This window comes from Radiomyces spectabilis (genome assembly GCF_025331425.1).
Source record: "Radiomyces spectabilis strain NRRL 2753 chromosome Unknown BYT42scaffold_8, whole genome shotgun sequence".
Lineage (NCBI taxonomy): Eukaryota > Fungi > Mucoromycota > Mucoromycetes > Mucorales > Radiomycetaceae > Radiomyces > Radiomyces spectabilis.
Genome location: NW_026251933.1, coordinates 925,736 through 952,551, shown reverse-complemented (window position 1 = coordinate 952,551; position 26,816 = coordinate 925,736). Strand labels below are relative to the sequence as shown.

Below are 26,816 nucleotides of genomic sequence, written 5' to 3'. Positions count from 1 at the left end.
TTTTATCTCGTGGTTTCTGTTCCATGGCTTTGAAATAAACGAAAAAGATAGCTTCGTCTTGCTTTTATTGTCAGCTCAGAAACACAATAATTCGAGAAAATACAACATATTCTTTTGAGATATCCGGGAAGTGTACCTGATGACGGCACGGGTAAAGAGTTTCAATGAAAAAAATAGCCACAATTCCCCAAGTCAAAGATAAAAAAAAAAAAAATGGCGTGAGCGCCAAACCAAATGGAAATGTTTCAAAATCATCAAATCGAAAATAACTTGCGTTGAATTATAAGACAAGTTTCAAAGGGAGCAATGACGGTGGAGGTAAATATTGATAAGGAACATGTTATATCATAGCTCGTATAGCTTACAAATACCTGACTAACAGGCTCTTTTTTCTATTAACCTTAGGAAAATCTTTCCTTTTTGAGAGCATGATCAGGGACGTTGGATTGATTGGTTATGTATGATGAGTGCAATATCTGCGATGTCTTCGTGCCTGTCTGTGCTGTCGACGGTCAGCTTTGCGTTGTTGACGTCGACATTTGCGTTGACAGCGACGTGTCGGACATGTAGATACCGAATCGCCTACCGATTCCGGGTTTACGGGTGGAATGGCGGTGGTAACGTTTCCTTCGGTTACCATTCTAGAAGCTTGTTGCCTTTTATCGACAACTGAGGTTATAATTGACCTCAGGATGCCTAAAAGGCCCGGACGACGACTGGTTGAATGGCTTTGATAAATGGGCTCGCTCGCATATTGGCCGGAAACGGCTGATGTGTGATTGCTCGTATACGCTACTGCGGCTGGCATCGGTGGGGATTCAAGGCGATCGGTGAGAGAAACAGATTCGTAAGGTGGGGGCGGTTGTTCTTCTTCATGGGTCGTCGTAATTAGACTCTCTTTATGATGTGACATGGTAACGAATGAATTGTATTGGGGTTATGCTATCGCCTTTATGGCTTGATCAACTGGGGCTATTTATATGAGTTTAGAAGCCACAGTTGCTTAGCTTCTTGGCATTGCCATTTTGGGCGAGAATTCACCGAGAGTTGTGTGACAGTTTATATTGTGCTTGTTTCTTTTACAAATCACAATCTCAGCATGAAAGTGTCAAGGTGGTACCAATCGTTCAAATCAAACGTTCAACTCACCATTATGCGCAGCCAGAACAAGCTTTCGTCGCATGTGTGAACTTGTGAAATGACGCATGTACTCCACATAAAGCGTATTCCACACAAAGATGAGGCACATCCTAGATCATCACAACAAGAAGCCGATCAAATTCCTTTTTAAATCCAACTCATTTATTGGCTAATTTAAAGTAATGCAGTATGATGATCTTAATTTTGATAATTGAACAAGAGTGCCAGCTGTCGTTGAACATGGGAACAATAAGAAATGAAAGGTAGGTTGCTCAACCTCTTTTTGTGGTACAGATGACGGAATGTCTGAATAGATTTTTTTCCGGTTCCGATGATTTCAAAGCCAACTTTTTTTTGGGGGATGGTTACACAATGTCTGAAAAGTGATGCAGGTCCAAATAAACGAGCAAGGAACAGCATTGATGCTTCAAAAAAAGTGACCGCAGCTGTGAGAACCATAGCAAAATGCTTCATGATGTGATGCCATCCTTTCGCTATTGCGGAGTATTTTCAATAGAACAATATAAAAGCCTCACAACCTGGACTCACTTTTTATCACTCAAGACAACACGTTATCATTTTTCTTATCAGACCTATTTTTTTTTCTGACCCTTCCGTGAACAATGTCGACTGATTTCCTGGACGAATTTCTCTCATATTTCCCTGATGATCCGAATCAACCGAAACTTGGCGCCGATTCAAGCGCAAAGATACCAACCACGGTGAATTGGATGCTGGATGAATTATTCCACGCACATTCCGATGATTTGCCAAAGGACTGTCAGATGCAACCATGTCTGCTGGAAGATGATGATGATGATGACGTCCTGGAAGAAGAACAACAAAACAGTGTGTCCATTGACCAGTTCCCTGGAACCCCTGAGGTTGACCATACCATGAACATCAATAAGCTAGAACGACCTCCAAATATGTCAGCCGACCATGTGTTATCTTCTCTGCATGGAAGAAAAGATTCTTTCTCGTCCGACACAGTCCCTGAGCTACAATCACCCGATAGCGATACGGATTCTGATTCCGATGTGGAAGCCTTGGCCGATTATCCTTACGCCAACGATGCGCCTATTCTCTTGGAATCATCCATTGCCTCCAGTTTTTGTACGTTCGATGATGACCCCGTTCAATGGCCCGCATTCCCAGAGGATAGGCCCTGGTTACGACGATCGAAGCGCAGATCTCTCCTACGTCTCGCAAGACCGTCGCTGCAGAGCCTGTTCACCAAATTCAGTAGCAAAACGAGTGTGCCCACGGTAGCGGAGAAGCCGCGTAAGAGGCTGTCAGCTTCTCAACGACTCACCCAGTTCTTCCGACGTCATTAAGACGCCATGTGCCTCTAGACCCTTTTTCTGAATGGCAAACTTGCCTCTAGCAGTTGCCAATCTTTTTCGTTGTAAATAATAAATATCATTCGCATTTTGTACATCTTTACCAAAACTTCCCGTCCATTAAAACACATTGACGGTCACACGCATAGAACCGATGAAAATAAATCAGAAAGACCATCAAGATTTATTCAAACTTACTGAAAACGTTGCCTTATTTCGATTTTATGACATTGGGCGGTTACGATAGTAACTCCAATTTGGGAAGTATTTTTGAAATCCTATATATGGAAATAACCGCCATCTGAGAAACTGGTTTTTTCCGATGGCGACCTCCCCATTTTGACCAAATTAGCTCCAGACTTAATCAGAAGGATACAGCACGAGTATGGGCACTTTATTAACTATCAATATTGCTTTGTATGCTGCTGGCTCATGCTCTGTATGTATCATTTCACCTTTGATTGTTAATCGTAGGTAAAAGAAATTCTTCCGAGTAAAAGGTTATCTATCATGCAAGTTACCTATATGGCTGCAAATTCAGCACATTTTCCTTTTACTACTGTATCAAGGAAATCGGCTATTCTTCGCTTGCTTCTTGATTCGTCCTGCATGGTGCCCGCGATACATGCACATCGACACTCACGTATTGTATACGCATGTCCTCAGCTTGAACCAAATTCAGTGTCAAACCATTAAGCAAACTCGATCTTTGGAGGCTGGCTGCAGGGATCACTTGTTGACAATTCTGTTTGGTCACCGAGAAAAACAAAATTTTTCGAGTTAGATCGACAGAGACAGCACTGTCAAGCAGCAAAACTTGGAGCATTGTGTTTTACGGATCAGTTATCGTTATTCTCGCAGCAAATTATGACCTCAAAAACGTGGCCAAATATGGACCCTCACCCCTTGGTTTCCTCATAATCTCCATCTCCACTATCATAGCACAATTCTCTAAAAACTAACCAAAGTAAACCAACGAACCGTCTTTCCGAGCCTTTACATCATAATACTATTGTGCCAAAGGAGACCATGATCAGCGTCCACAAAAAGATTTAAGGACTACGATCGGACCGAGCATTTGATGGATTTTTTTTCAAGCTACCCCCATGAAATGTGATACGCTCGTTGAACCGGGCACGTAAAAAAAAAAAAAAAAAAGAAAAAAAATGGTACCACACTCTTCGTCATACCCACGACTGATGGCTCATGCTTTTTTTTTTTCGATCGTCACGGGGCAGATGCCTTGTAAGGATATGCAATGAATGGTCCTGAAACCATGACCCACCATAGTTTTGCGTGGTGTGCATGTGTCACGACCATCGGTTCCACGCGTAGCCGCCATGCGGTTGCGCCACGAACGAGAATGAATCACCGCTTCTGTTTCTTGTCATTTTCCGTTATGACGTTGTCAGCAATCTGGCCCTAGTGATATCATCTTCTATGGCGATCTTTTGGTTTCCAAAAAGTGATTCAGCAAACATCACACTCACAGCAATCATTTTCCGCCCCAGCTTGGCACGCAAGCAACGTCCGCAAATTTCACCTTGACCCAGCCAAGCTCAGCCACTTGTGACTACTTTACAATTCCCGATTGCGCATTGCCGAATTTGTCGCTGCGAAAGGGGGGAAAAATCGAGTTTTTTACATTTCAAGCTTTTCGGATACCTTTTTTTTTTAAATCTCGTTGATCATGTTGCGTACAGTGTAAGCATATATCCACCTGGGCATTACAGATTCTGTTAGTACTAACAAGCATATAGTAAGCCGAAAAACGCTCGTTCCAAACGTTTCTTGAAGAACCGCGAGGCCAAAGTTCATGAGAATCCAAAGACCACTTTGTTTGTTCGAGGTTCAACCACCAGCCAAGTGGTGAATGATGCTTTGAAGGATCTGGTACATATTCAACTTACTCACTGACATTTAGGCATGACAAATACTAATCGACTTGCGATCCTTCGTTTTTAGTATGCTTTAAAACGTACCAATGCCATCTATTTCAACAAAAAGAACGAGATCAAGCCTTTCGAAGACGATGAAAAGATTGAATTCTTCTCACGCAAAAACGATTCTTCGCTCATGGTGATCGGTACTCACTTGAAGAAACGACCGCACAACTTGACGTTCGTGCGCATGTTCAATTACGAAATTCTCGAGATGATCGAGCTCGGTATTGAAAAGATGACGGCTCTGAGCGAGATCAAGGTAAGCCGATTGGGAAGACTGTAGTTATACTTTTGGCTCGGTAGCTAATGCAACCATGGATGGTCTCGGTCATTAGGGAACCAAGAGTTCGCTCGGTATCAAGCCTTTGCTTGTGTTTAGCGGTGACATGTTTGATTCTGATACAACACACAAGAACTTGAAGAATTTCTTTTTGGACTTTTTCAACGGCGAGGCCACCGATGCCGTCAACCTGGGAGGTCTGGAATACGTAATCAGCTTCACTGCCACCCCCGAACGCATTTACGTTCGAAGCTATTTCATTCAAATGAAGAAGAGCGGTAGCAAGACACCGCGCGTGGAATTGGAAGAAATGGGTCCTCATTTTGATTTCGTCGTTCGACGTACCGTGGCACCCAAGTCGGATCTCTGGAAGTCGGCTGTGAGAGTACCAAAGGAAATCAAGGTAACCTATTCATCGATCCCTCATCAGGATATAGAACATAGTTGATGAACTGATGTCTTGTTTTTTCGTTTATTTTTAGCCCAAGAAGGTGAAGAATATCGATACGGATGAAATGGGTGACAAGGTTGGACGTATCCATATGGGCGATCAGCAGTTGCACAAGATCCAGACCAGAAAGATGAAGGGTTTGAAAAAGCGATCTGCGGAAGATGACGATGACGAAACATCTGCAACAAAGAAACAAAAATCGGATGAGACGGATTAAGCTTGTCCTTGACCCACTAACTTTTTGTTAAAAATTTGATACACTCTTTTGGGAAGGAACGATCTACCATTTTTTTCCCAAAGAACCTCCAATACAGCATACACAGAAAGCCACCATTTTTTTCATTTCAAAAGCAACATTTATCTCTTATTCTGTCTATAAAAGAAAAAGCATTATTCTTTCATGGATTCACTTGTATGTCGATAAGAGCGTCCAAAGTCGATGCAAATTTAGCTCCTATTGCGAGGAATATTTTACAGAACACTTCATACACCGTTGTTGTCCTTCTCCAAGATATTGTTTCTTGAATTGAACAACAATAGTTATATTGAAAGATAAAGCATAACAACACGTATTCCACAGGAATAGCATTGTTTCTACTAAAAATGTACATGATTTGTATTTACATTGTCATGTCGACAACGACACGACGCACTCGAAGAGTTGATAATTTTACGGTCTCATGGACAGTGGTTCGTTGGCGCTTGGGAGAATACAGGTGTTCTTCCTCTTGAGAGAACGATTTATCACTACAATATCACCACTTATGAGAGACAATTCCACATGTATCGTTCTTAAGTTTACCTTTGATTAGCTCTCGATCGTTTACTGTAAGTATATTTCGCCACCGGTGTTTTCCATCCTACTGACAGAACTTGTTGTCGAAAAGCTACATTCACAGCTTACAGGATTAGAAAAGAAAAAGCAAAGACTATGAATTTGGAGGGCTTACGTAATGACGCCTTGACACCTGGAGATTGAGGAATTTGCTTTGATCGAACGTCTGCCGGCTCAGACAATGGTGCTGGTGTTGGTATTGAGTTGGTGTTGGCGTTGGCGTTGCCAAGGAAAGGACTTTGAAGCAACTGCTCAACGGTGCAGCGCAATTCTAAGGTGTATCATTCAAGTGTCACTATTTGTACTCGCATGTGAACATTTAATATGTGATTTTACCAGGGCGGAAGACAAGGGTTTTGGATATGAAATTTTTGGCTTGGTTGGAGATGCGGATGTGCGAAGGAAAGACGAGTTCAGTGACCTGTGGAGATCCGATATTTCTACGGACGAGAATACTATGAGACACATTTCCCTCAAATAAACGATGTAGCGCTCACTTACACGCCATCATACCACGCCGATCTTTCCTCGTTGTGATAACGTCCAAAAAGCATGGTATAACTAGAATGGGATCAGCATAATGGACAACGAATACAGTAGAAAAAAAAAATTTCACCACTTACGTAATGGCCCCAATGGACCAGATATCGGCAGATTTGTCGTAGCCTTCCTTGTTCTTGACCTCCGGCGCGACAAAATGGCGGGTGCCACAAAGACTGTGATCGAAAAAAAAAAAAAAAATGAGTGCTGCATTTCCAGAGTATCATGACGCCAGACACATACCCCGTTTGTTTCTGTTCGCAGACATAGGTTGCCAGACCAAAATCACCGATTTTAGGGTTCATGTTTTTATCTAGCATGACATTGCATAGTTTCAAGTCACCGTGCATGATATCCTGAGCGTGCATGTAACGAAGTGCTTCCAGGATTTGGACCAGAAAATGATGAACTTGATGTTCACTCAAAACGGTCTCTTCTCGTAACAAATGCATTAAAGTCTGTCATTAAAAAAAATGGATGATAAGCATGATATGCTTCAAACATATTTTGTCTGAAAATATTTACCTTGTTTTCACATAGTTCCATGACAATGTAGGCGTATTCTGCATCAAAAAAGTAGCAATGAAACTTGACAATGTTGGGATGGTCTAATCTTCGGTGAAGCTTGATTTCGTCAAGGGAACGGGCCTTTTGGTACGAGTTGGCAATGCGAGTCTTGGGAATAACTTTAATGGCGAACTTTTGACCCTCAGAGTCATACGCCTGAAAGACTTCGGCCGTCGCTCCCTGCCATGACAGGCAAAAAGTCGTCAAAGAACTGAGTCATTAGAGGAACGGCATTGATATGTACTTACCTCGCCCAGTTTACATTCCAGTGTAAAAGTGCGGTTCGTGGCAGCATCATGCGCTTTATGAGGCAAATCGAAGAACGTTTTACGATCTCGACGCCTCGATCCCGCTTTTGTTGTGACCTGCACAGTTGGAAGGAGTGACGATTCTGTGATTTCTGTTTTTGGCAGCAGTTGCGTTCGCGTTGCTTGGTTCCTGGCAGTCTCCATTGCTCCATTCTGAATCGCCAACGGCTTTGCATGTAACGGAACGCCTTGCATGGCTTGGGGTTTTTTGTTCATGAGGCTCGCAATGGGTGGGTGTTTTCTTGGTAAAACCATAATGAGGAAGAATCGAGGATAATGTGTTCAGAAAAAAGATAAAATGCTAAAGAGATCAAATAAACAATTACGCGAAAATTCGCGCGGCATTAAATTTTGGACATCTCATTCTGACAACGAAAAAGAAAAAAGAAAGCCAGAAAAAAATAAAGGGAACTCGACATGCACAGCAAAAAGCACAAATTTCACCATTCATGAAATCGAGATCAACAACTGGATTCGGCACCTCAAGAACCCATGACACGTAACCGTCGCGTTCGTCCCTTGAAGTTCCCTTGAAGTACTGAAAATATCCAAACTCTCTTAATAACTTCTTTAACCGCATCTCAACAAAAAATTAGTCGGCTTACACAAAATTCATTCTGTCAACAAGGAAAATAATAAAAAAGGGTGCAAAGCAAGATCATTCCCAGCCACATAAGGCATGAAATGATCCGACGCTTAAAGAGCTTATTTCGTGCATTGAAGAAAAAAAAAAAAAAAAAAGTTCAGTAAAAACAGAAAGGAGTATAACATTCACCATTGACGTGAAATAGAGATGCAACCACTGGATTCCGCATATCAGAACGCTATAACACGTTACCGTCGCGTTTGTCTCTCAGAGTTCCTTGAAAGCAGTAGAGATAACCGTTCTTCTCTCTACAACCTCTCTAATCCCATACCAAAAAAAAAAAAGCGAAAATCGGATATGTTAAAGTGAAGGTAAGAAACCCTGAGACTATTGGAATTATTCCCAACAAAATTGGATATGGAATGTCAAGATATACAAGTACATGAGGAAACGCCTTTGTTGCATTGAAGTAATCGGTTATTCGATCTGTTCATTTGTGTCAACGAATAGCACTCAATTCACACAGTTGGCGGATTGTCTGGTTTCCCGACCGATCTACATAATTTGGTTGAATCCATCATATTTTCTTTTCTAAAGCCGTCATTCTTAATAGAGCATCTTAAGTTGATGTCCGTTCGTAAATTAAAATACACTTGGTGATATCGTCAATAAAATGAAATAGGACAGTTGTCAAATGCAAGCATAGAAAATAATATTTTCAGCAATTACTGTGCCAACTTGAAATAAATAAATAAAAATGGAAGATCAGATATACGGACAGAAAGGTTCCCTTTAATTCTTTATTAATCGGTTCAATGCAAACTTTTCATTTGCGAAAGCGATCACGTAAAGCTAAATGTTACTTTCAGGGAGTCATGGAAATGCCGTTGGATCCATCCGTGCGCAAGCACAAACCGTTGATTGGCGGATATGCCAAAAAGGGAAGCGATGCACAGACGACGCCACACCAGGGATTTTGGCATAGTGCCCAGAAAATTTGTTTACTATTCATTGCCCACCATCTTATTTTTTCGCACTGAATCTTGTGTAACCTGAGTGTTTTTTTTGGGGGGCCTTGCCTGCCTGTTTCCTTTTTGTATGAGATTAAAGAGGTTGTCTAACTGGAGCTTGGGTAATTTGAAAGCTTCCAAGGAACTCTGACGAACGCGACGGTTACGTGTCATAGCAACTTGAGATGCTAAATGGGGTTGTTGCATCTCTATGTCACGTCAATGGCGAAAGTTATGGCTTGTCCCGTGCAAGGGGTGGGACTAACAAAACATTCCGCTGCTAATTTTAAGCTCAAAAAACGTGATTCATCGTTACTATATGTTGCAGATGCAATTGTCGTAACCTACTGAAAACGGAATAGGGTGTATTGCATCGGGTCAAGTCTCGGTTGATCCGAAACGCAGTTAAAATGATCCGTTTTTCAAAGTCAATGTTTGTGGCGATCGTTTTGCCAAGTAACACAACGTAGAAAAATCCCGAATCCAACGTCAACCTCCAATCAGACAATGGTGATGATACTGCTTTGGGAGTCCCTAGTTCAGGGACGTTTTTGTAGTCTTTTTTTATTATTATTATTAAACTTTCTTTACATACACAATAGCATTGCAGTGCACCGCTTTGCTACCATAGGAAAAAAAATTGCTATGTTTTGGACAGTCGGGACTTCATTGAACTGAACACGTTTTTTTTTCCCAATTTTTTTTTTTGCGACGCGTCGATAAATTTTTTCCACTGAGGAAATGATATATAAAAAGACGCGATCTTTCGCGTAATGATCGTTATATCTCTTTCCCTATTCCTTCCCTCTTTCCGTTTTTTTTCTATGCTTCTTCCAGAAAAAATCCACCGCTCAGAAACGCTCACCGAAAGTCCGCCTCGCGAGACATTTGTCCGCGCAAAAAACCGGCCAAGAAGGGCCCCGCCTCGACTGCATCGCGAACCAAGCAGTCGAAGACCACGACGACGAAGCTCCTTCATGTGAAGCCAACGGCGCAAGACAAAAAGAAGGAGGAAGCAAGACGCCGAGCTTGCCGACCTTCCTCCGCTTGCCGCACGAGGCCGAAACTGGCGCTGGCAGACAACTTACACCCTGGATCTGAAGCTGGGTCAGGTACGTTAAACAAGAGCATCACCTCTGATTTGGTCGCTCACTGACACAATTCGTCTGTCATGCTAGGGTGTGACGGCCCAGGTATAGCGGGCCTATAATGATGAAGGCCAGATGTTTGCGGTCAAAGTTGTCCCCAACTACCGCTTAATTCTGATGAAGAAGCATCGTTTCACTGCCGAGGTCAAGCTCCATCGAAAGCTGAACCATCCCGGAATCGTAAAGTTCCATAGATGCTTCCATGATGACGATTATGCGTATGTCGTCATGGAGTTGTGCGAGACCGGGTAAATAATTTCGGATAGAGTATGGGTGAAAACACGACATACTTACCAGCCTTACTTTAAATGATAACGATAGACCCTGACACACATGATGAGCAACGCCAGCACATTGAGCGAGCGGGTGGCTGCTTTGTTCTTGAAGCCAATCTTGGAGGTGCTCGAATAGTGCATCGCGACTTGAAGCCTTGCAAAATCATGTTGGGAAAGGACCTGAAGCCAAAAATTGGCGACTTTTGGTCTTGCAACGGTTGTCCGCAAAGACAAACCCATGAGGTACGTACCAGAAATATTAACATTCAGTCGATGGAGTACTCATTTTTTTTTTTTATCTACAGCGTTCGCGGCACTCCCCCACTTTGTCGCGCCTGAAGTAAAAAACAGGCAAAGCTACGATCAAGCGCCAGATATTTCGTCCATCGGGCCATGACGTAAGTGATCTGTTCTTTCTTGTCCTTCATTGTATGTTTATTTATTCACATTGACCCCGATCATAGTTACAGAATGCTGTTTGGACGCCACCATGATGATATTTCATCATTATGGATCAGTAGCGAGTAAGTTACGCTATTTAATTTTACCTGAGAAATTTGTCTCTTTAGAAAAGTGGAATTCGCTAAAGTGAAAGATGTTGCGCTCCCCTCGCACATCGCGATCTCCGATGCGGCGAAGGATTTCCTTGCCAATACATGGCAATCTCACCAGGTAAACGATTATATGCCTATGTTTCCATTCGAGTGAAAATTCCTTACTGATACTGTACTTGTCAAAAATAGCTTCTCGTTGCATCGTTAAGCAGTTGCTGGACCATCCTTTTCTGGGCGTTTGAAAGCCAAGGTCAAAAGATAAATAAAAATATTTGTTAAAAGCACTTCTTTAAGCCTTCATTACTCTTTCCGTTTTTTCTTTGATTGCTGGAAAATTACATGCTTTCTTATAATGCCTACAACGCCTTGCATGCATGTGACAATGAATTATGTGCGTTCATTTTCTTTAACTGAGTCAACAATTCGTCAAATTTACGAGCGAACATTAAATCAAAAAGAAGCTTCCTGTAACCAAGGAACAAGAGCGACAATTCTCGGCGGTAAGAATATGGGAACGAACAAAATTTATATTTTCACTTTGCCTTGAAATCAACATGCCTTTCGTTCATCAGTCATTCTTATGAATTTCCGTGTAATGCACGATAGGCATGAGAGGATCATTAAGGCCAATCAGTGCATGGAGTACCTGACGCATTACCAGGAGTTATTTCACGATGATCTATCCGAGGCCATAGTCATCAATGCCGGCTCTTCCAAAGGGTACCACGGATGTCACTCTTTAGAGAGAAACTCGTTAAGCTTTTTTTTTGCGAAGGCAATTTTCAAACGTTATGTTACTGCCAGCAAAAATCGTATTACATATCATACTTGCTTGTCAGTAATTCGCTGTAGGTTCACGCTGTATCGTTCAGCAGCTGTTGAATATCCTTTCTTTGTCGTTCCATACCAAGGATAAAAAATAAAAAATAAAAACAAGCACCTTTCTAAGCTTGTATTGCTCTCTTCGGTTTTTCCTTAGTTACTGGAAATCGTCCTTCAAATGAAACATCAATGCTGTTTCCCTATTATGCAAGTCAAAACATTCGAGCTTACTTTTTGTGAGCTTTTTGCATACGGTAGATCGCACGACAAATAGGGGATATAAGATCAGTGAATATGGTTGGGATCGTTTTTTTTTTTTTTTGGAGGAAAAGAAAATGAGCTAAATGAGTCGTCAAATCATATGAGAATGTAATCACCGCCATAGTATGACAATCACCACAATCACCACAAACAAACAAAGGTCAGAAAATTCATCAAAATTCTCTCAGACTGCAAAAATGTAAACTGTAAGTGCTCATCCTTCACTTAGGTAGCCGTTGTTTATGGGAATTATGAGCGTGAACAATTTTCTGAATCAAAACGATATTTGCTTTCCGCCAGTTAGCATCAATTGCTTGGGATTTTCGTGCAGAAATTTTGTGGTATTCGAGAATAGAGACAAATGCGGTGAAGCAGCGGAGTGGAATACTCTCGAGGTATCATTTTCAGCAAAGAGAGAAATTCAGTGTGAACAGGTTGAGCAGCATATCATGGAGTTTTCGAAAACTCGATGCTTTGCAATACTGGCGAGCATCGTATCGTAGCAAATCATTAAGGGGCCATTAAGACTGAAAGGAGATTAAGCAGACGTAACTATGCATGCTCAATGTACCATGGCGACGAGGGTAATCATTTGCTTCATGAAGTGATACGCCAACTGGTTTCCCCATTTGATGTTTTTTCTGTCTTTGACTTGGCGTTCACATTCTCGCTGACCTTTTTTCCCTGTAATCTTTGAACATTCAGAATCAGTGATCCAATTAAAAAAATTTTCGTGGTGTTCGAAGCTGATGGAAACCAGTCGCAGAGGCTGAACCAATCAAGTGGATGATAATGGATGAAATTCAGGAACCCAGCCTGTCATTCCAATTAAAAATCATGTTTTTTTTAGCTCCGTAAATCGTTGTCACAGTGTTCGGTGGCTGAAAATAAGGTATAAAAAGTCGCTCCAAGTAAGCAACCAGGTAGTTCTTTGTCTTTTTATCCTTAAATCGACTGAAACATACTTTCTAGTATGCATTCTGGCGGTGATGAGCTATTGCACGACACAGTTGTAACAGTTTCGATGTTCAGGAGATGTGCTTCGGTACGTTGAATGACTCGGAATTGGTGGCTGACATGCATCCAGATAGCTGAGCCAGCACGATCTTTACATGGATATTTTATCAAATTTAAACAAACCAAAAGTAAATGAAAAAAGGCGAACAGAGCTTCCACGTCAAGTTTTGTGAATGGGAAGTTGTGTGGAAGAAAAGTTCGCATTACGGATAATGCTATCGTCGAATACAATCGAATAATAAAATACAAAAATTTTTAAACATTCATTGAATTGTTTGACTTTTTTACGTCGGCCAGATTGAAGTAGCAGTTCCATCTCGTCAACTTGGTGCGAACAAGCCGCTCATGATGAGTGTACTGTAAACAGAAGATTGGGGAAAAGATGAAAAGTAGGATACCTTTGTTAGCACATGTAACCAAGTAACCAAAAAACCGAAAAAATTTTCGTCTGTTTTTGAAAGTGACTGCATGTATTTTTCATTGGACCTTTGATACAAGAAAAATCTTGGTTGCTCGCTTATTGTGCTATTACGCACTGTGGGAAAAGGGGTTGGCTGCCAAGCGTAATATCAATGAATGAAGCAAATTCGGCATACAATAGGGTTGACTGAGTGGAAAAAAATAACTAGTGCATACCCAATTAGCCGTAAGTGGAGATGGGATCGCAAGTCAAGCGGATCAACTTGGCGTGCCTTCATTGGACATTTTTTCAATGGTCACGGTCGGTGAAGCCCAAACAGGGATAGTTGGAACCACAAGGAGATGATGCACTGGTTGACGGACTTCGAAATTTGGAATTCAGCGTTCATTGGGTTCTCTCCCTTTCCTTCCCCTTCGTCCTTTGCTTACTGTTGCTCACCTTTTGCTGATGGACAATTCTTTTTTGAAGACACCAGCTGAAGTGTGTTCACACTTTGGTGTAGACCCCAATAGAGGTCTCTCCGAAGACAAAGTACGAGACCAACGCAAAAAGTTTGGCCCCAACGGTAAATTGTCGCCCTTTTTTTCCTTTTTTTTTTGACACCTATGACTACATGTCACTGCGGTTGCAAGAGAGGGGTCATTACTAATCAACCTGAAAAACCACGGAAACGCTAACTCTTTCTTCTTTTATTATTCTTTATACTGTAGAATTGCCTGAAGAAGAATCGACTCCATTATGGCGCCTTATCCTCGATCAGTTCCAGGATCAGCTCGTGTTGATTCTGCTCGGTGCTGCTGTTATTTCGTTTGTACTTGCTCTGTTTGAAGAAAATGAAGGATCCGAATCGTCGACTGCATTTGTGGAACCTATTGTTATCTTGTTGATTTTGGTGGCCAATGCGACCGTGGGTGTATTGCAGGAATCAAGCGCCGAAAAGGCCATTGATGCCTTACGTGAATACTCTCCCGATGAAGCCAAAGTGTTGCGTCAAGGTGAATTGAAAAAGGTGCGCGCCGAAGAATTGGTGCCGGGTGATATTATTGATATTTCGGTGGGTAACAAAGTTCCCGCCGACGCTCGTGTGTTGGAAATCTATTCAAGTGTGCTTCGCGTGGATCAAGCATTGTTGACAGGTGAATCCGTCAGTGTCAACAAGGACGTTGAACCTATTCACGATGTCGGCGCCGTCAAACAAGATCAATACAATATGCTGTTCTCTGGTACCACGTGTGTGCTTGGAAAAGCCCATGCCATCGTTGTGCAAACCGGTGCCGCCACCGCTATCGGTAACATTCATACCTCCATCACCTCTCAGATCTCGGAAAAGACTCCCTTGAAGCGCAAATTGGACGATTTTGGTGACACCCTTGCCAAGGTCATCTCGGTTATCTGTGTGCTTGTGTGGCTCGTTAACATTCGTCACTTCAACGATCCTTCGCACAAGGGCTGGATTCAGGGTGCCGTTTACTATTTCAAGATCGCCGTCGCTCTTGCCGTCGCTGCCATTCCTGAAGGTTTAGCCGCCGTCATCACCGCCTGTTTGGCTTTGGGTACGAAGAAAATGGCCAAGTGCGGTGCCATCGTCCGCAGCTTGCCCAGTGTCGAAACTTTAGGATGCACCAGCGTCATTTGCTCCGACAAAACCGGAACCTTGACCACCAACCAAATGAGTGTCTCACGTGTAAGTTTAAGAAAAAGGAATGCATGCAAAACAGTGTGTGTGTGTGATAAAGAGAGAGAAGGAGGAAAGAGAGGCGGAAAGGTCGACGGAGTTAATTAGCATCGTGCATGGGATATTAAAGTGCTAATTTTCTCTTTTTCTTGACTCTTTTAGGTTGTGTCATTGGCTAATACCAGTGGTGGTTTGAACGAATTGTACGTGGAAGGCAGCAGCTATGCTCCGGATGGTTCGGTTACAACCCCTGATGGTAAAGTCGTGACGGCGTTGCCTGCTCAGAATGTCTTGGCTCGTGAAATGGCTTTGGTTTGCTCTCTTTGCAACGAGGCCCGCATCACTTATGATGAGGTAAGCGCAAGTGGTAAAAAAGAGACGAAGCATCGATCGGTTACTGATGGAGTTATTCTTTTTTTTTTTTCAAAAAAAATTAACTCAGGCTACCGACGTATACCAGAATATCGGTGAACCTACTGAGGCTGCATTGCAAGTGCTTGTGGAAAAATTCGGTACCGATAATCACGCTGTTAACAACGGATTGGCTTCTCTGTCGAAACGCGAACGCGTGACGGCGTGCAACGATTATTTTGCTGGTCAATTCAAACGTCATGCTACTCTGGAATTCACCCGTGACCGTAAATCCATGTCCGTCATTGTCTCATCGGATAGTCAACATACTTTACTCGTCAAAGGAGCTCCAGAGTCCATTCTCGATCGATGCGCTTACGTCCGTGTTTCCGAACAAGATGCTCCCGTACCCATGACCTCGGTCCTTCGTGATACTTTGAACAAGAAAATTCTGGAATACGGTCAAGGCCTGTCGTTGCGTTGCATCGGTTTAGCTAAAGTTGACAATGTGAACCCTGCCAGTTTTGATTTGCGTGACCAGACCAAATTTGCTCAATACGAAACCAACATGACCTTCCTCGGTTTAGTCGCCATGATGGACCCTCCTCGTCCCGAAGTGCGCGCCTCTATTGAAAAGTGTAAAACGGCCGGTATCCGTGTGATCGTGATCACCGGTGACAACAAGAATACTGCCGAAGCTATTTGTCGCAAGATTGGTGTCTTTGATGAGGACGAGGACTTGACTGGCAAGAGTTACACCGGCCGTGAATTTGATGATTTGTCGCAAGCTGAAAAAATCGAAGCCGTGAAACGCGCCAATCTCTTCTCTCGTACGGAACCGGCTCACAAGCAACAGTTGGTCGACTTGTTACAATCCTTGGGAGAAATCGTGGCCATGACGGGTGACGGTGTGAACGATGCTCCTGCCTTGAAACGCGCTGATATCGGTGTGGCCATGGGCAGCGGTACCGATGTGGCCAAGTTGGCAGCGGATATGGTTCTTGCAGATGACAATTTTGCCACCATTGAGAAGGCGGTCGAAGAAGGTCGCGGTATCTATAACAACACAAAGCAATTTATTCGTTACTTGATTTCTTCCAACATTGGTGAAGTTGTGTCCATTTTCTTGACGGTTCTGTTGGGTCTCCCCGAAGCCTTGATTCCTGTCCAGTTATTGTGGGTGAATCTCGTGACAGATGGTCTTCCTGCTACTGCCTTGGGTTTCAATCCTCCTGACCACGATATCATGCGTCGTCCTCCTCGCAGTGGCAAGGAAGCTTTGGTCGACGGTTGGTTGTTCTTCCGATACATGATCATTGGTACCTACGTTGGTGTGGCTACCGTGTTTGGTTACGTGTGGTGGTTCATCTTTTATGAAGGAGGTCCTCAGATCTCTTACTATCAATTGGTAAGCTTTTGAAACGACCTGCATTTTATGAAACGTGGATACTAATTGAATTTCTGGTTTTACAGTCTCATTTCCACAAATGCTCAGACTTATTCCCTGAAATCGGCTGTGAAATGTTTACAAATACCTTTTCTCAAAAGGCGACCACCATGAGTCTTTCCATTTTGGTCGTGATTGAGATGTTGAATGCCATGAACAGGTCAGTACAGTCATTACTCTTTGTCTTTGAGCTGTGCGGATTGGTCGCTGACGGTTTTGATTTTGTGTAGCTTGAGTGAAAATGAATCTTTGTTGACGTTGCCTCTTTGGGCAAATCCTTACTTGGTTGGATCGATTGTGCTTTCCATGGCATTGCACTTTATGATTCTGTATGTTCCTTTCTTCACGAGCCTTTTCGCCATTGTTCCTTTGAACTTTGAGGAATGGAAGGCTGTATTGTGGATTTCTTTCCCCGTGATTGTCTTGGACGAGGCCCTCAAGTGGATCACCCGCACCTGGATTGCTCCACCCACTGTTGTGCAAAAGACCAAATCAAAGAAAGAATAATTTATTCTTTGGGCCATTGTAAATTAACCCATTTATTCCGTGTTACGGTTCTCCTCTTCTTTATCATTTAGAATAAACATTTTACACACTCTCTTTTATAACAATATGCTGTCTTACATTGCTGTTTTTGTTAGGTGGAACGAATTTTGACTCTTGAACAACTTTTTTCTTCTATCTAAGAACTTATCCAAGTATGAATGTTAAGACTATTGCTCTCAGTGACCTTCCATAGGATGACAGATGACCAAATATTATTGCTAAGGACTATTTCTGGCAATGGCCTTCTACAGGGTGACAGACAAAGGTTGGATAAAACCGTTTCATGCGGGTTGAAAATTGTCACTGAAAATTTGTGACTTGGCGAGACAATCGTGGATCAAAAGTGTGTGCTTTCGTTTGTTCGCCCAGTGCACAATACAAATACCCGTCCTGTCCAGCCATGTCACCAATAAATAGACAGTTGATTGTGGCAGCACTGGCGGTTGGCATCGATTATGTCTCCACATTTTACGTACCATCAACCGCTCTCATTGAAGATCCAATCAATACACTCGCTGTTGCTGTTCCTGTCTTGTTTTCCGCTCATGCCGTCCTTGTCTTCCTGTCCCTCTTCTCAAGAACATCGCTTAAATCAGCACTGGTAGGTGCCAGTACCCACCCATCTCGTAATAACTTGGATTATTAAACAGCCTCGAAAAAAAAGACATCCCTTGGCAACGCGATCCTGAGTACCCTTTCCATGACCTTTCTTTTGTACATTGTGATTGTATTGTTTGGAGCGCCATTGACCGAGTAAGCCTCTTCAGAAACGTACCAGCGTCGATAAACTGTGAGTATCTAATATGAACGACCTAGGAAACTATTCCAAACCGTCGCATTCGCAGCATACCTATCGATTGTTACTATTATGCCGGCATTTGCTGCATTGGCACCTGCGGAAGGCAAGACTTGGACCACTGTGTTCTTGCAACACTGGTAAGTATGGAGAAGTTTTCGTCGCAAGACTTTAAGAACGATTGGATGAAATGAAAGCGAGTATCAACTATATGTTTTATTACAGTCCACGTACGTCTGCTGAAATCTACGCTTACACACAAACAGTGTGTGCGTTATCCGGAGCATGGATTGGCGCCATTGTCTTACCGCTGGATTGGGAAAGAGATTGGCAGGTATGGGACGAAAATCACGGGATAACAGAATTCATTGAAAAGGAGATGGCTCACAATTATATTTTACTTTTGTGGTTGGATACAGGTATGGCCGATTTCGTGCATTATCTCGACTTTTCTAGGTCATGCCGTGGGCGTCATGGCGGGTTTGGTGTGGGACAGCATCAAATACATTTTCGCCAAAAGAAAAAGTGAATAAAACTCATACTCGATCTTCTTCGATTTTTGGGCCTTTTTCTTTTCTCAAGATGAACAATAACTTGCAACCATAACAAACGTATCCTTGGAAATCAAACGAAGAATGAACGGGATAGAAAAGAATTAAAAGAGAAGAAAGACTACATGTACAGATGAAAACGAACATAGAGAGAGAGAGACACACACACACACACAAAGAGATAGAGAGGGTAATATAGAGATAGAGAGAGGAGAGTAAGAGAGGTAAGAAAAAGGAGAGAAAGAAAGAAACAGATACGAAGTGGTAAAGCGAAGAAAAAAAGAATAAAATAAAAAAGAGGGATCACACATCAAGTAAAATAGTGAGATGACGAATTGATGAGATGAGAGAGCAAAGGCCAATAAAAAAAGAAGAGAAGAGGGAAATAATAGAAACAAAAAAGAAAAGGAAAATATACAATAGGGGGGAAAAGAGAGTCGGCCAATTCATCGTTTTACGATCTGGTGTGTCCTTCGGATGGTGAAGGGTCTTCTTCTTCTCCGTCTGTCTCATAGATGCTCCTGGTAGGCATCACAAGATTTTTATCTTTGAATATCCCTTCCAGCGCATTGATCCACGTCTTTCGTTTCTCCATGGCATATATTGCGTTTTCGGATAACGTCGTTTTCGGCGCAGAGGTTGATTTTCGTTTCTTGGACTTTTGAATACGCTGAAGTAAAAGAAAGCATGAGTCTAGGACGAAGCATGAAAAATGGAAGACCTGCAAAATGTACTTACGAATCGTTTCATATAACACTGATCCACTTGAGCATCGAGATTATCCAGTACATGTCGATACTGTTCGTATTGCAGTTGACGATCCACTACGTCTAGTAATCGTTTTTTCCGGAATTCATTGACCTTCCCCTGTTCCTTTAGTTCTCTTTGCAAAAATCGTAACTCTGCACAGATTTCATCATCTTCACGAGTACTCCAATCCACCTATGTACATTCGCGGAAAAGCTTATGAGTAAAGAAAAAAATGACTTGTGTGCGTATCTTCTCGGTTTCCTCTTACTCCATCTTCACCAAACAAGCCGGCGTATTGCAATTCACGTTTTAAGCGTTCTTCAAAATCCAAAAGATCTTCTGGTGGCTCGCTTGACATTTCGGCAATGGTTCTACCTTCAAAATAGTGATCACTTCGTCCTTCATCGTCACTCAAGTTGCTCTGACGGTCGTCATCGTCGGCACCCATCCCCATCGATACTTCTAATGCATCATCCACTTCTTCAGGAACTAAACTGCTCAACAGTCGCTCCGTCAAAGTGCCGCAGCATAAATCATCGTTTAACAAGTAATCATCCGTCAATGTATCTCCCGGACCAAGGTATTTTAACCGTTCCTGCGATGGACCGCCCAACGTCGAATCATGACTGCCGTGCCGAAATCCAGCAGGTGAGTGGGTCCGACTCTGATGTCCTGTTTCTCGGTCTTCCTCTGCCCATGTTTCCAAATAAGATCGGCCGAGCGCAGGTATTGAAAATAGTTTGGAATTATCTGGCTGTTTGTCCAAAGGTACGAAACAATTCGTTAATTATCATATATCCCTTTCTCCCATTTATTTTCTCTTTTGATCCCACCGTTCTCACCGCTTACCTTCTCCAGCAAGAATTCTCTATCTTCCTCGCTCAACGGACGAAAATAAGGTTCGAGATGAGTCCAGAAAGTTAGGATAGGAATTTGATCTTTGGCTTTCACTCGGACAAAATCCACATCGTTACTGTTTTTGGTGCTGCCTGTGGCGTGATTGGAGGGCTTGGGCTTGTTATGTTTGCCTTGCGATGAAGGAGGATAGCCTTCGTTGATACCGTGCCCTCGTCCTGCAGCAGCAGACGATGACATTTTACTCGAAGATCCCGAGACCTTTTTCTTCTTTAAATAAGTGTTCTACACGGGGAAGATTGTAATGGTCGTTAGTCACTGTTTGGACCATGCATACTTTTCACATTGCAACCTCAATCAAAAACTTACATCGACGGATTTTGGGGTGTGTTTGGAATGACTTTGTGATCGTGGTATGGAGGGTGGAGACATGCTTCGAGAGGTGAGCGAAGGTACGCCTTCAAGCTTTTTGATTTTCACAATGTGATGAGGTGATTCTCGGCGACTGTCTGCTAAGATAAAAGAAAATAGAGAAAAGGCAAATCAATAGGTTGAACAATGAGGAGAAGAGGGCGGAAAAAGAAGGTTTCACAGAGCAATATCAACTGCATGGTTCTCGGCGGTACTTACAATGTTTAAGTTCATCATCAGTTGAATCGACATCTTCCCTTCGTCGTCGTCGTCGCAAGGTTTCCAAGGCACTAGATTGGACAAGGATATATGTGTCAATCACTGATTGCCATGATTTTCATGTCGAATAATACACCGGTTCCCACTTACGCTTGTCTGTCCATCTGACTCTTTGGTATCGAAGGCGATGACGGTGACAGATCCGATGGATCATCTACCATGAAATCAAAATTTAATAAATAAAGAATCAATTCCAGGACAAGGTTGTTGTCACAGAAGAGTAGCCGTCTCCTTCCAATTCTAAAAACAACTTACCTAAACCAGAGGCTTCCTGCTTGATCCGCATTTTTTCCAGCATAGCGTTGACATTCTTTCCGGAAGATGGCTGTTTCTTATGCGTTCCAGTATCTATGATCCGACATGATGAGTTGCGACTGTCCTCTCTCCTATTGCAATGCCTTCATCGCCCAGCTCTCAAAGGTTCTACGGCATAATAAACCCAATTCTGACTTACCATTGGCTTCACGGATTTTCACATTTTTCTCCAGATGATTCAATTCCTTCTTTAGATGCCGTAGTCTTGCTTCCGAATGAGGCAACAATCTTTCCAAATCGGCCTTGATACTTAGCAGTTCCTGCGACTCTGGAATATTGCCAATTTGTGAAGCTACGTGGGATGATGCTGATGACTTGAATTGTCGATAGAGAGCGGCAGTCGATGCCGACACTGGAGTGGGCGAACTGTACTGACGCGTCAAATCAGTATCCATAAAAGTCGAATGAATGGTATTGCAGAATATTTTGTCGCCGGCAAATATCAGTTCATAAACTATTGAATAAGTGTACTAATAATAAAAGACCACACTATTCTCCCCTTGCAGTATGTTCTATGATACTTCTTTTTTTCTTCTATCTTCGTCCAAAAGGTCAAGGAAGAAGTGCCGGCCGATACAAGTCACACGTGACATCACTAATTCCCGGTCGATTTTTTTTTTTTTTTTTATCGCTGGTTTACATTTTACTTTAAATCTCATCCCTTTACGGCTCGATCAATCTATCACATGGCAGCAGTAACAACCGAGAACAAGCCAAAGGACGTGAAAGAAGCAATTGGTGGTGTGGTTGATACCGTGAACAAGCGTGTATCAGGTAAAATTCGAAATCAATAAAGTTTTCTCGCCTGATCGCAAGTGGATCAAAGATGGATCATTAAACGATGATTTGGTTGTAGGCAAGGCATGGAAAATCCAGAAAACACCTACTGTACGAGCACAAAAGGCCAAGACTCTTCGTCGATCGTGGGAACAACGTACGGCGGAACGAACCAGAATTCAGGCTGTCAAGGCGTTGGAGAAACAATTAAAGGACGAACGACAAGCCGAGAAAGACGTAGGTTTTCCATATAAAAGTAGACTTGTTTTTTACTTCTTCTCTCTAAATTCACTTCTCTCCATGAAATAGCGAAAGCGAGCCATCACTTTGGAACGTAAAAAGTTGGCAGAGGAAAAGGAGCGTATGGAACAGTTGGCAGCCAAGGTAAGTTGTTCAAGATCGAGATTATTAATGAGCCAGGTGTTGATCTTGTATGGAATTTGTAGATGTCGGCTAAACGCTTACAACGATTGAAGAAGAGAGAAATGAGAAAGAAAGCCAGAGTTTAATGGAACTATACCGCATATTTTTTCTTCATTACGTTTTACTTTTTTTTTCACCATTTCTCCTCGTATGATTCAAAACATTGTACATAAAATATAAAGCATCTTTTTCTTTTCTTACTTATCATTCAAGTTTATATCAGCTGTTTAGACGTTGTGGCTAGTAGGTAAAAAATGATGGTGGGTGGCAGAGAATGTAGGCTATGAATGTTGCTGCATGATATACACAGTTTGTCTATGCCATCCGAGGATGATGGTGCTTCCATCCCCGTTTGAACTGAGTTTCATGCTCGCCCTGAAATTTCCCCACCCCTCGGACTCTGATAGCGGAGCTGTCCAGTGCTGTCATTGACAAGCGTAGGCATATTCACAAAAAAAAGAGAGACGCATCGTCGATCTGAATTGTCAAGAGAGATCGGTCTGTCATTCTGGTTTGTCCCCTCTTTTCATGGCAACTCACTGTGTCGTAACTCGCCATATTGTATTCGTATGGCGTTTGGTAAAAGACCAGCTAAAGACTTGATCGTCTAATTATGGAATACATGCTTTCGAGCTGTGTGTAGTCGATAAGCTTATTCAACTGACGCTGAGTCTTATTTTTTCACCGATTGAATGGCAGTGTTACGAATCTCTATTTTTTCCCATATCATCCCATTTTCCCCGCCCCCTTTGCTTTTTTTTTTTTTTGCCCCCTGACGATGCGTAACATGGAAACACGGAGAATGAAACCTAGCAATATCAAGCTTTATTCCTGTCAGGGTTCAACGCCATATCGACCATGTCAGCTCAGCGAAAAGGAAAACTTGGCGAAAACAAGGTATTTCATTTGCTTTTGCTGGTTATCTCCAATGAGGGACATCGCAGGTAGAAGAGGCGAATAACAAAAAAAGTAAAAAACAAAAACCTTGAACAAACAAATAGTATCATCTGCAGCCATTGAATTTTTCTCTCACAAATCCATCCTTTTTGATTTATTGCCTTTCGACTGCCCACTTTGACTTGTGCAAAATATAATTAATTGCCACCGTCGATGATTTATCTCATTCTCCCAACCTAAAATGTAAATGCCATGGGGTGTGACAATATAACATAAAAAGAACCAGATACAAGGTTCAAGTGGAAAAAAAAGAAATGATGCTTCATCTTTTACGATGCAGGAGCGACTGCATTGCATGTACTGGCAGCCTTGCGAGAAAAAAATAAAAAATAAAAAATAAAAACGAAAACAGCCACTCGTTCCGTTTCATCCGTCAGTTCTCGCTGTCATCTATTTTGTTTTCTTGCTTTCTGTGCATGCATCGTCATCATTCGTTTTTGGATGAGAAGACGATCGTATCGTAGGTTGCAGTTCCTTATTTGGAGATCAGTCCACTTTGATTTGCTATGTGAGGGCGTGTGTTTATGTTGCTTCATTTCTCGCTCTGTATTTGCGACACAACATCATCTCTCCCCTGGTTATTTTTGTGCTATTCTTTTCACTTGAAATATTTTCATTCTTTTTTCCCTCTCTATCCTCCTCCACAAACCAACCACATTCTTTTGTTCCCCTCGCTTGATTGATAGTAACAGCTTTTTGCTATCATTTTGACCACTTACTTTCCCTTTCCATTCATCCACAAGTTCTCATTTTCGGTTTTCGAAACAAACTACCTATCATTTTGAGCTTTTCTGTTCGTTTTCCATATCAATCCTTTTCAGCTTCCCTCTTATTGGCTAGTCCTAGTGCTATCGTCTCTTAGTTCCCTTCACCAAAAACATATCAATCCACCACCTCGCGTCTATTTCCCTATTCATCATTATAAACGCATTCTCCCTTTCAACAGATATGACTGATAATAGCAAGTTCCTGTTGACCACGGAATATACATCCGATTATACTTTGTCTCAACATCACCACAAGATCCAATTGTCGGATGAATCGTTATTATACCATGGTAAAATTTCGACACACTGTTTCTCTGTCATTTTCGTATCAACAACAGTCTGTCTTCGCGATATCTTATCTAGCTTTTATTTGTATATTTTTTTATGCACTTGATTGTTTCCTGTAGACAATACATTCGATTACAACGCCAATTTATCTGTAGGCGATGTTACGACATCTGCTGCCGCTGCAGCAGCTGCAGTGGCTGCAGCATCGGTGTTTGCCGTGCCTTTGTCGTCGCCCTCCACGACCGTAACGTATCAACCCTGTGACTTGAACGACTTGATGATGAATAGTGATGATGCAAGTAACCCACATCAACCACAACACCACCAGCAGCAGCAATCCCGTGAACATTCTCATCATTCACAGTCGCATCCCTTTTTGGTTCAGCAACAGCAGCAGCAGCAGCCACAGCTTCATTCGCAGGGACAGATGCAGCCACAACAGCAGACATTGATGACGCCAACTTCGACGATGGCTCCCGTCATCCACACATCGACTGTATCCGGTAGTATGGCGCGTCAGCATGAACCTATCAGAAGCCCCGATACCCCAATGTCATGCTGCACGTCTCCCGCGCCTGCCCCTTTAGCCGCCACTCAAGGCGCCGGGAAATCTGCACAATTGACAGGCCAATTCCTGCCTTGTTCTCCGACGTCCCCGAGCGCCTCCCCTTCACCATCCATGCTTCATCATCATGCGTCCACCCTTACTGAAACGATTGCTCGAGCTTCCACTTTACCCGAAGCCTTCTACCCCGAGTTTCTGCAGTATTCCAAAGAAACTTATGAGCAATCTACCAGCCCTCACCGTAAAAAGCGACGATGCAACAATGTTAATAGTAGCTCCCCACCCATGAATCATCATTTGATAGAGCAGCAACAGCAGCAGCAACAGTCATCATCTCATGCCGCAACACGGCAGCCAACATCGGTACCACAGCAACAACAACAGCAGCAGCAGCAGCAGCAACAGCAGCAACCGATGGCTCCCAACCCGACAGATATGATGAAATCAGATGACGATATCCAATGGGAAAATAGCTCGTTAAAGTGTCAGCCACCTTCGATGAACCAGTAAGTACAATGATCCATCATGCAGTCACTTGTGGTGAGGCAAATTATTGATTCATTGGTTATTGTTTCAGTTTATCCAATTCTGAACTTCGTCGCCAAATTCATATCCAATCCGAACAAAAGCGACGAGCACAGATCAAGGATGGTTTTGAAGATCTACGAAACGAACTGCCGAGTTGTCTCAATAAAAAAATGAGCAAAGTTGCTCTTTTACATCGCAGTAAGTGTTTTTCTTTTGCAGTGCATGAGCAAAGGGTTTGTCCTTGGGTGGATCGGGAGAGCTATGATTTGTACTTGGTTTGCATGTGCTATAAGAATGGATTGAGTTGATTCCAGTTGGCATACGTATTCAAATGTATGCGAATCTATGACTAATAAAAATGTAGCTGTGCAACACATTCAGCATCTGAAAAGCACACAAATGACCATTCTCGCCGAACTTGAACGGTTGATCAATGAAAATGAGCAGTTGCGAAAGTAAGACGTTTTTTCAGGTTTTAGCATGCTGTCTGTTGCTTGGATAATGCCAACTAATTGATATTCAGATTTCAAGATAGTGTGCTGCAAAAACAGGCGCTGGAGAAGATGTACCAGATGAACAATATGTGATTTGCGCTTTAAAAACGTCAGATTATATTTCTTTATTTTTCTTGTCAGTATTTCTTTTTCTTATCTCATTTGTCCTCTATGTTGTCATTTTATTTAAGGTTTATTCCCCTTTTTTCATCTTTTTTCTTTTATATGTAAACTCTTCTGACAAGCATTGTAACTCCTCTTGTCCCCTCGATCTCTCTCAACCCCCTTTTTCTTCTTCGCTGTCTCTTTTTTTTTCTACACTTAATGTTGTATATGCATCTCATTATATATGCCCGATTCTTGCAAAAACAAAAGGTTCCCTTTCAGCTACAGATTTTTGTTTCATACAATAGTTTGTTAATATGCAACTTTCAATGATGCGGATTAATTGCATTCGTGCTCAAGAACGAATATACTCTACAAAAAAAAATGATCGTTCTACGTATAATGGTATGTCAGGCAGAAACATCGCCGCTATTG

General features: G+C 42.4%; 9 protein-coding genes across 9 annotated transcripts; 6 read left to right on the top strand and 3 right to left on the bottom strand.

The window, feature by feature from the left end:
- Positions 1-167: 167 nt before the first annotated feature.
- BYT42DRAFT_573914 (uncharacterized protein) lies at positions 168-1,017 on the bottom strand. Its single transcript, XM_051568777.1, has one exon. The coding sequence runs from the start codon at positions 911-913 to the stop codon at positions 455-457; it is 459 nt and encodes a 152-aa protein (XP_051422367.1). The 5' UTR covers positions 914-1,017; the 3' UTR covers positions 168-454.
- A 680-nt stretch (positions 1,018-1,697) lies between these two features.
- BYT42DRAFT_573912 (uncharacterized protein) lies at positions 1,698-2,660 on the top strand. The gene has a single exon (XM_051568776.1). It carries the CDS (start codon positions 1,764-1,766, stop codon positions 2,475-2,477), a length of 714 nt encoding a protein of 237 aa, XP_051422366.1. The 5' UTR covers positions 1,698-1,763; the 3' UTR covers positions 2,478-2,660.
- A 1,238-nt stretch (positions 2,661-3,898) lies between these two features.
- BYT42DRAFT_573908 (Brix domain-containing protein 1) lies at positions 3,899-5,557 on the top strand. Its single transcript, XM_051568775.1, has 5 exons — positions 3,899-4,187; positions 4,244-4,376; positions 4,449-4,685; positions 4,762-5,109; positions 5,189-5,557. Exons 1-5 carry the CDS (start codon positions 4,174-4,176, stop codon positions 5,372-5,374), a joined length of 918 nt encoding a protein of 305 aa, XP_051422365.1. The 5' UTR covers positions 3,899-4,173; the 3' UTR covers positions 5,375-5,557.
- A 598-nt stretch (positions 5,558-6,155) lies between these two features.
- BYT42DRAFT_379654 (kinase-like domain-containing protein) lies at positions 6,156-7,993 on the bottom strand. The gene is made up of 6 exons (XM_051563305.1): positions 7,348-7,993; positions 7,058-7,279; positions 6,776-6,990; positions 6,616-6,708; positions 6,329-6,553; positions 6,156-6,263 (listed from the first exon to the last, which is right to left on the bottom strand). The coding sequence occupies exons 1-5, from the start codon at positions 7,660-7,662 to the stop codon at positions 6,490-6,492; spliced, it is 909 nt and encodes a 302-aa protein (XP_051422364.1). The 5' UTR covers positions 7,663-7,993; the 3' UTR covers positions 6,156-6,263; positions 6,329-6,489.
- Positions 7,994-13,895: 5,902 nt separating this feature from the next.
- Positions 13,896-17,585, top strand: BYT42DRAFT_534491 (Ca-transporting ATPase). The gene is made up of 6 exons (XM_051565456.1): positions 13,896-14,066; positions 14,212-15,185; positions 15,339-15,530; positions 15,619-16,935; positions 17,001-17,134; positions 17,205-17,585. Exons 1-6 carry the CDS (start codon positions 13,949-13,951, stop codon positions 17,479-17,481), a joined length of 3,012 nt encoding a protein of 1,003 aa, XP_051422363.1. The 5' UTR covers positions 13,896-13,948; the 3' UTR covers positions 17,482-17,585.
- Positions 17,586-18,177: 592 nt separating this feature from the next.
- Positions 18,178-19,010, top strand: BYT42DRAFT_379550 (phosphatidylinositol glycan, class F). The gene is made up of 4 exons (XM_051563304.1): positions 18,178-18,273; positions 18,337-18,456; positions 18,542-18,650; positions 18,736-19,010. The coding sequence occupies exons 1-4, from the start codon at positions 18,221-18,223 to the stop codon at positions 18,847-18,849; spliced, it is 396 nt and encodes a 131-aa protein (XP_051422362.1). The 5' UTR covers positions 18,178-18,220; the 3' UTR covers positions 18,850-19,010.
- A 73-nt stretch (positions 19,011-19,083) lies between these two features.
- Positions 19,084-22,065, bottom strand: BYT42DRAFT_379534 (histone acetyltransferases subunit 3-domain-containing protein). The gene is made up of 9 exons (XM_051563303.1): positions 21,617-22,065; positions 21,418-21,510; positions 21,253-21,316; positions 21,103-21,173; positions 20,842-20,984; positions 20,467-20,757; positions 19,886-20,371; positions 19,606-19,809; positions 19,084-19,537 (listed from the first exon to the last, which is right to left on the bottom strand). Exons 1-9 carry the CDS (start codon positions 21,870-21,872, stop codon positions 19,322-19,324), a joined length of 1,824 nt encoding a protein of 607 aa, XP_051422361.1. The 5' UTR covers positions 21,873-22,065; the 3' UTR covers positions 19,084-19,321.
- Positions 22,066-22,163: 98 nt separating this feature from the next.
- Positions 22,164-22,563, top strand: BYT42DRAFT_497885 (uncharacterized protein; the record flags this gene model as incomplete). Its single annotated transcript, XM_051564531.1, has 2 exons — positions 22,164-22,251; positions 22,334-22,563. 2 exons carry the CDS (start codon positions 22,164-22,166, stop codon positions 22,561-22,563), a joined length of 318 nt encoding a protein of 105 aa, XP_051422360.1.
- Positions 22,564-24,153: 1,590 nt separating this feature from the next.
- Positions 24,154-26,725, top strand: BYT42DRAFT_573891 (uncharacterized protein). Its single transcript, XM_051568774.1, has 5 exons — positions 24,154-24,691; positions 24,809-25,760; positions 25,832-25,980; positions 26,147-26,237; positions 26,306-26,725. The coding sequence occupies exons 1-5, from the start codon at positions 24,583-24,585 to the stop codon at positions 26,367-26,369; spliced, it is 1,365 nt and encodes a 454-aa protein (XP_051422359.1). The 5' UTR covers positions 24,154-24,582; the 3' UTR covers positions 26,370-26,725.
- The last annotated feature ends 91 nt before the right edge of the window (positions 26,726-26,816 follow it).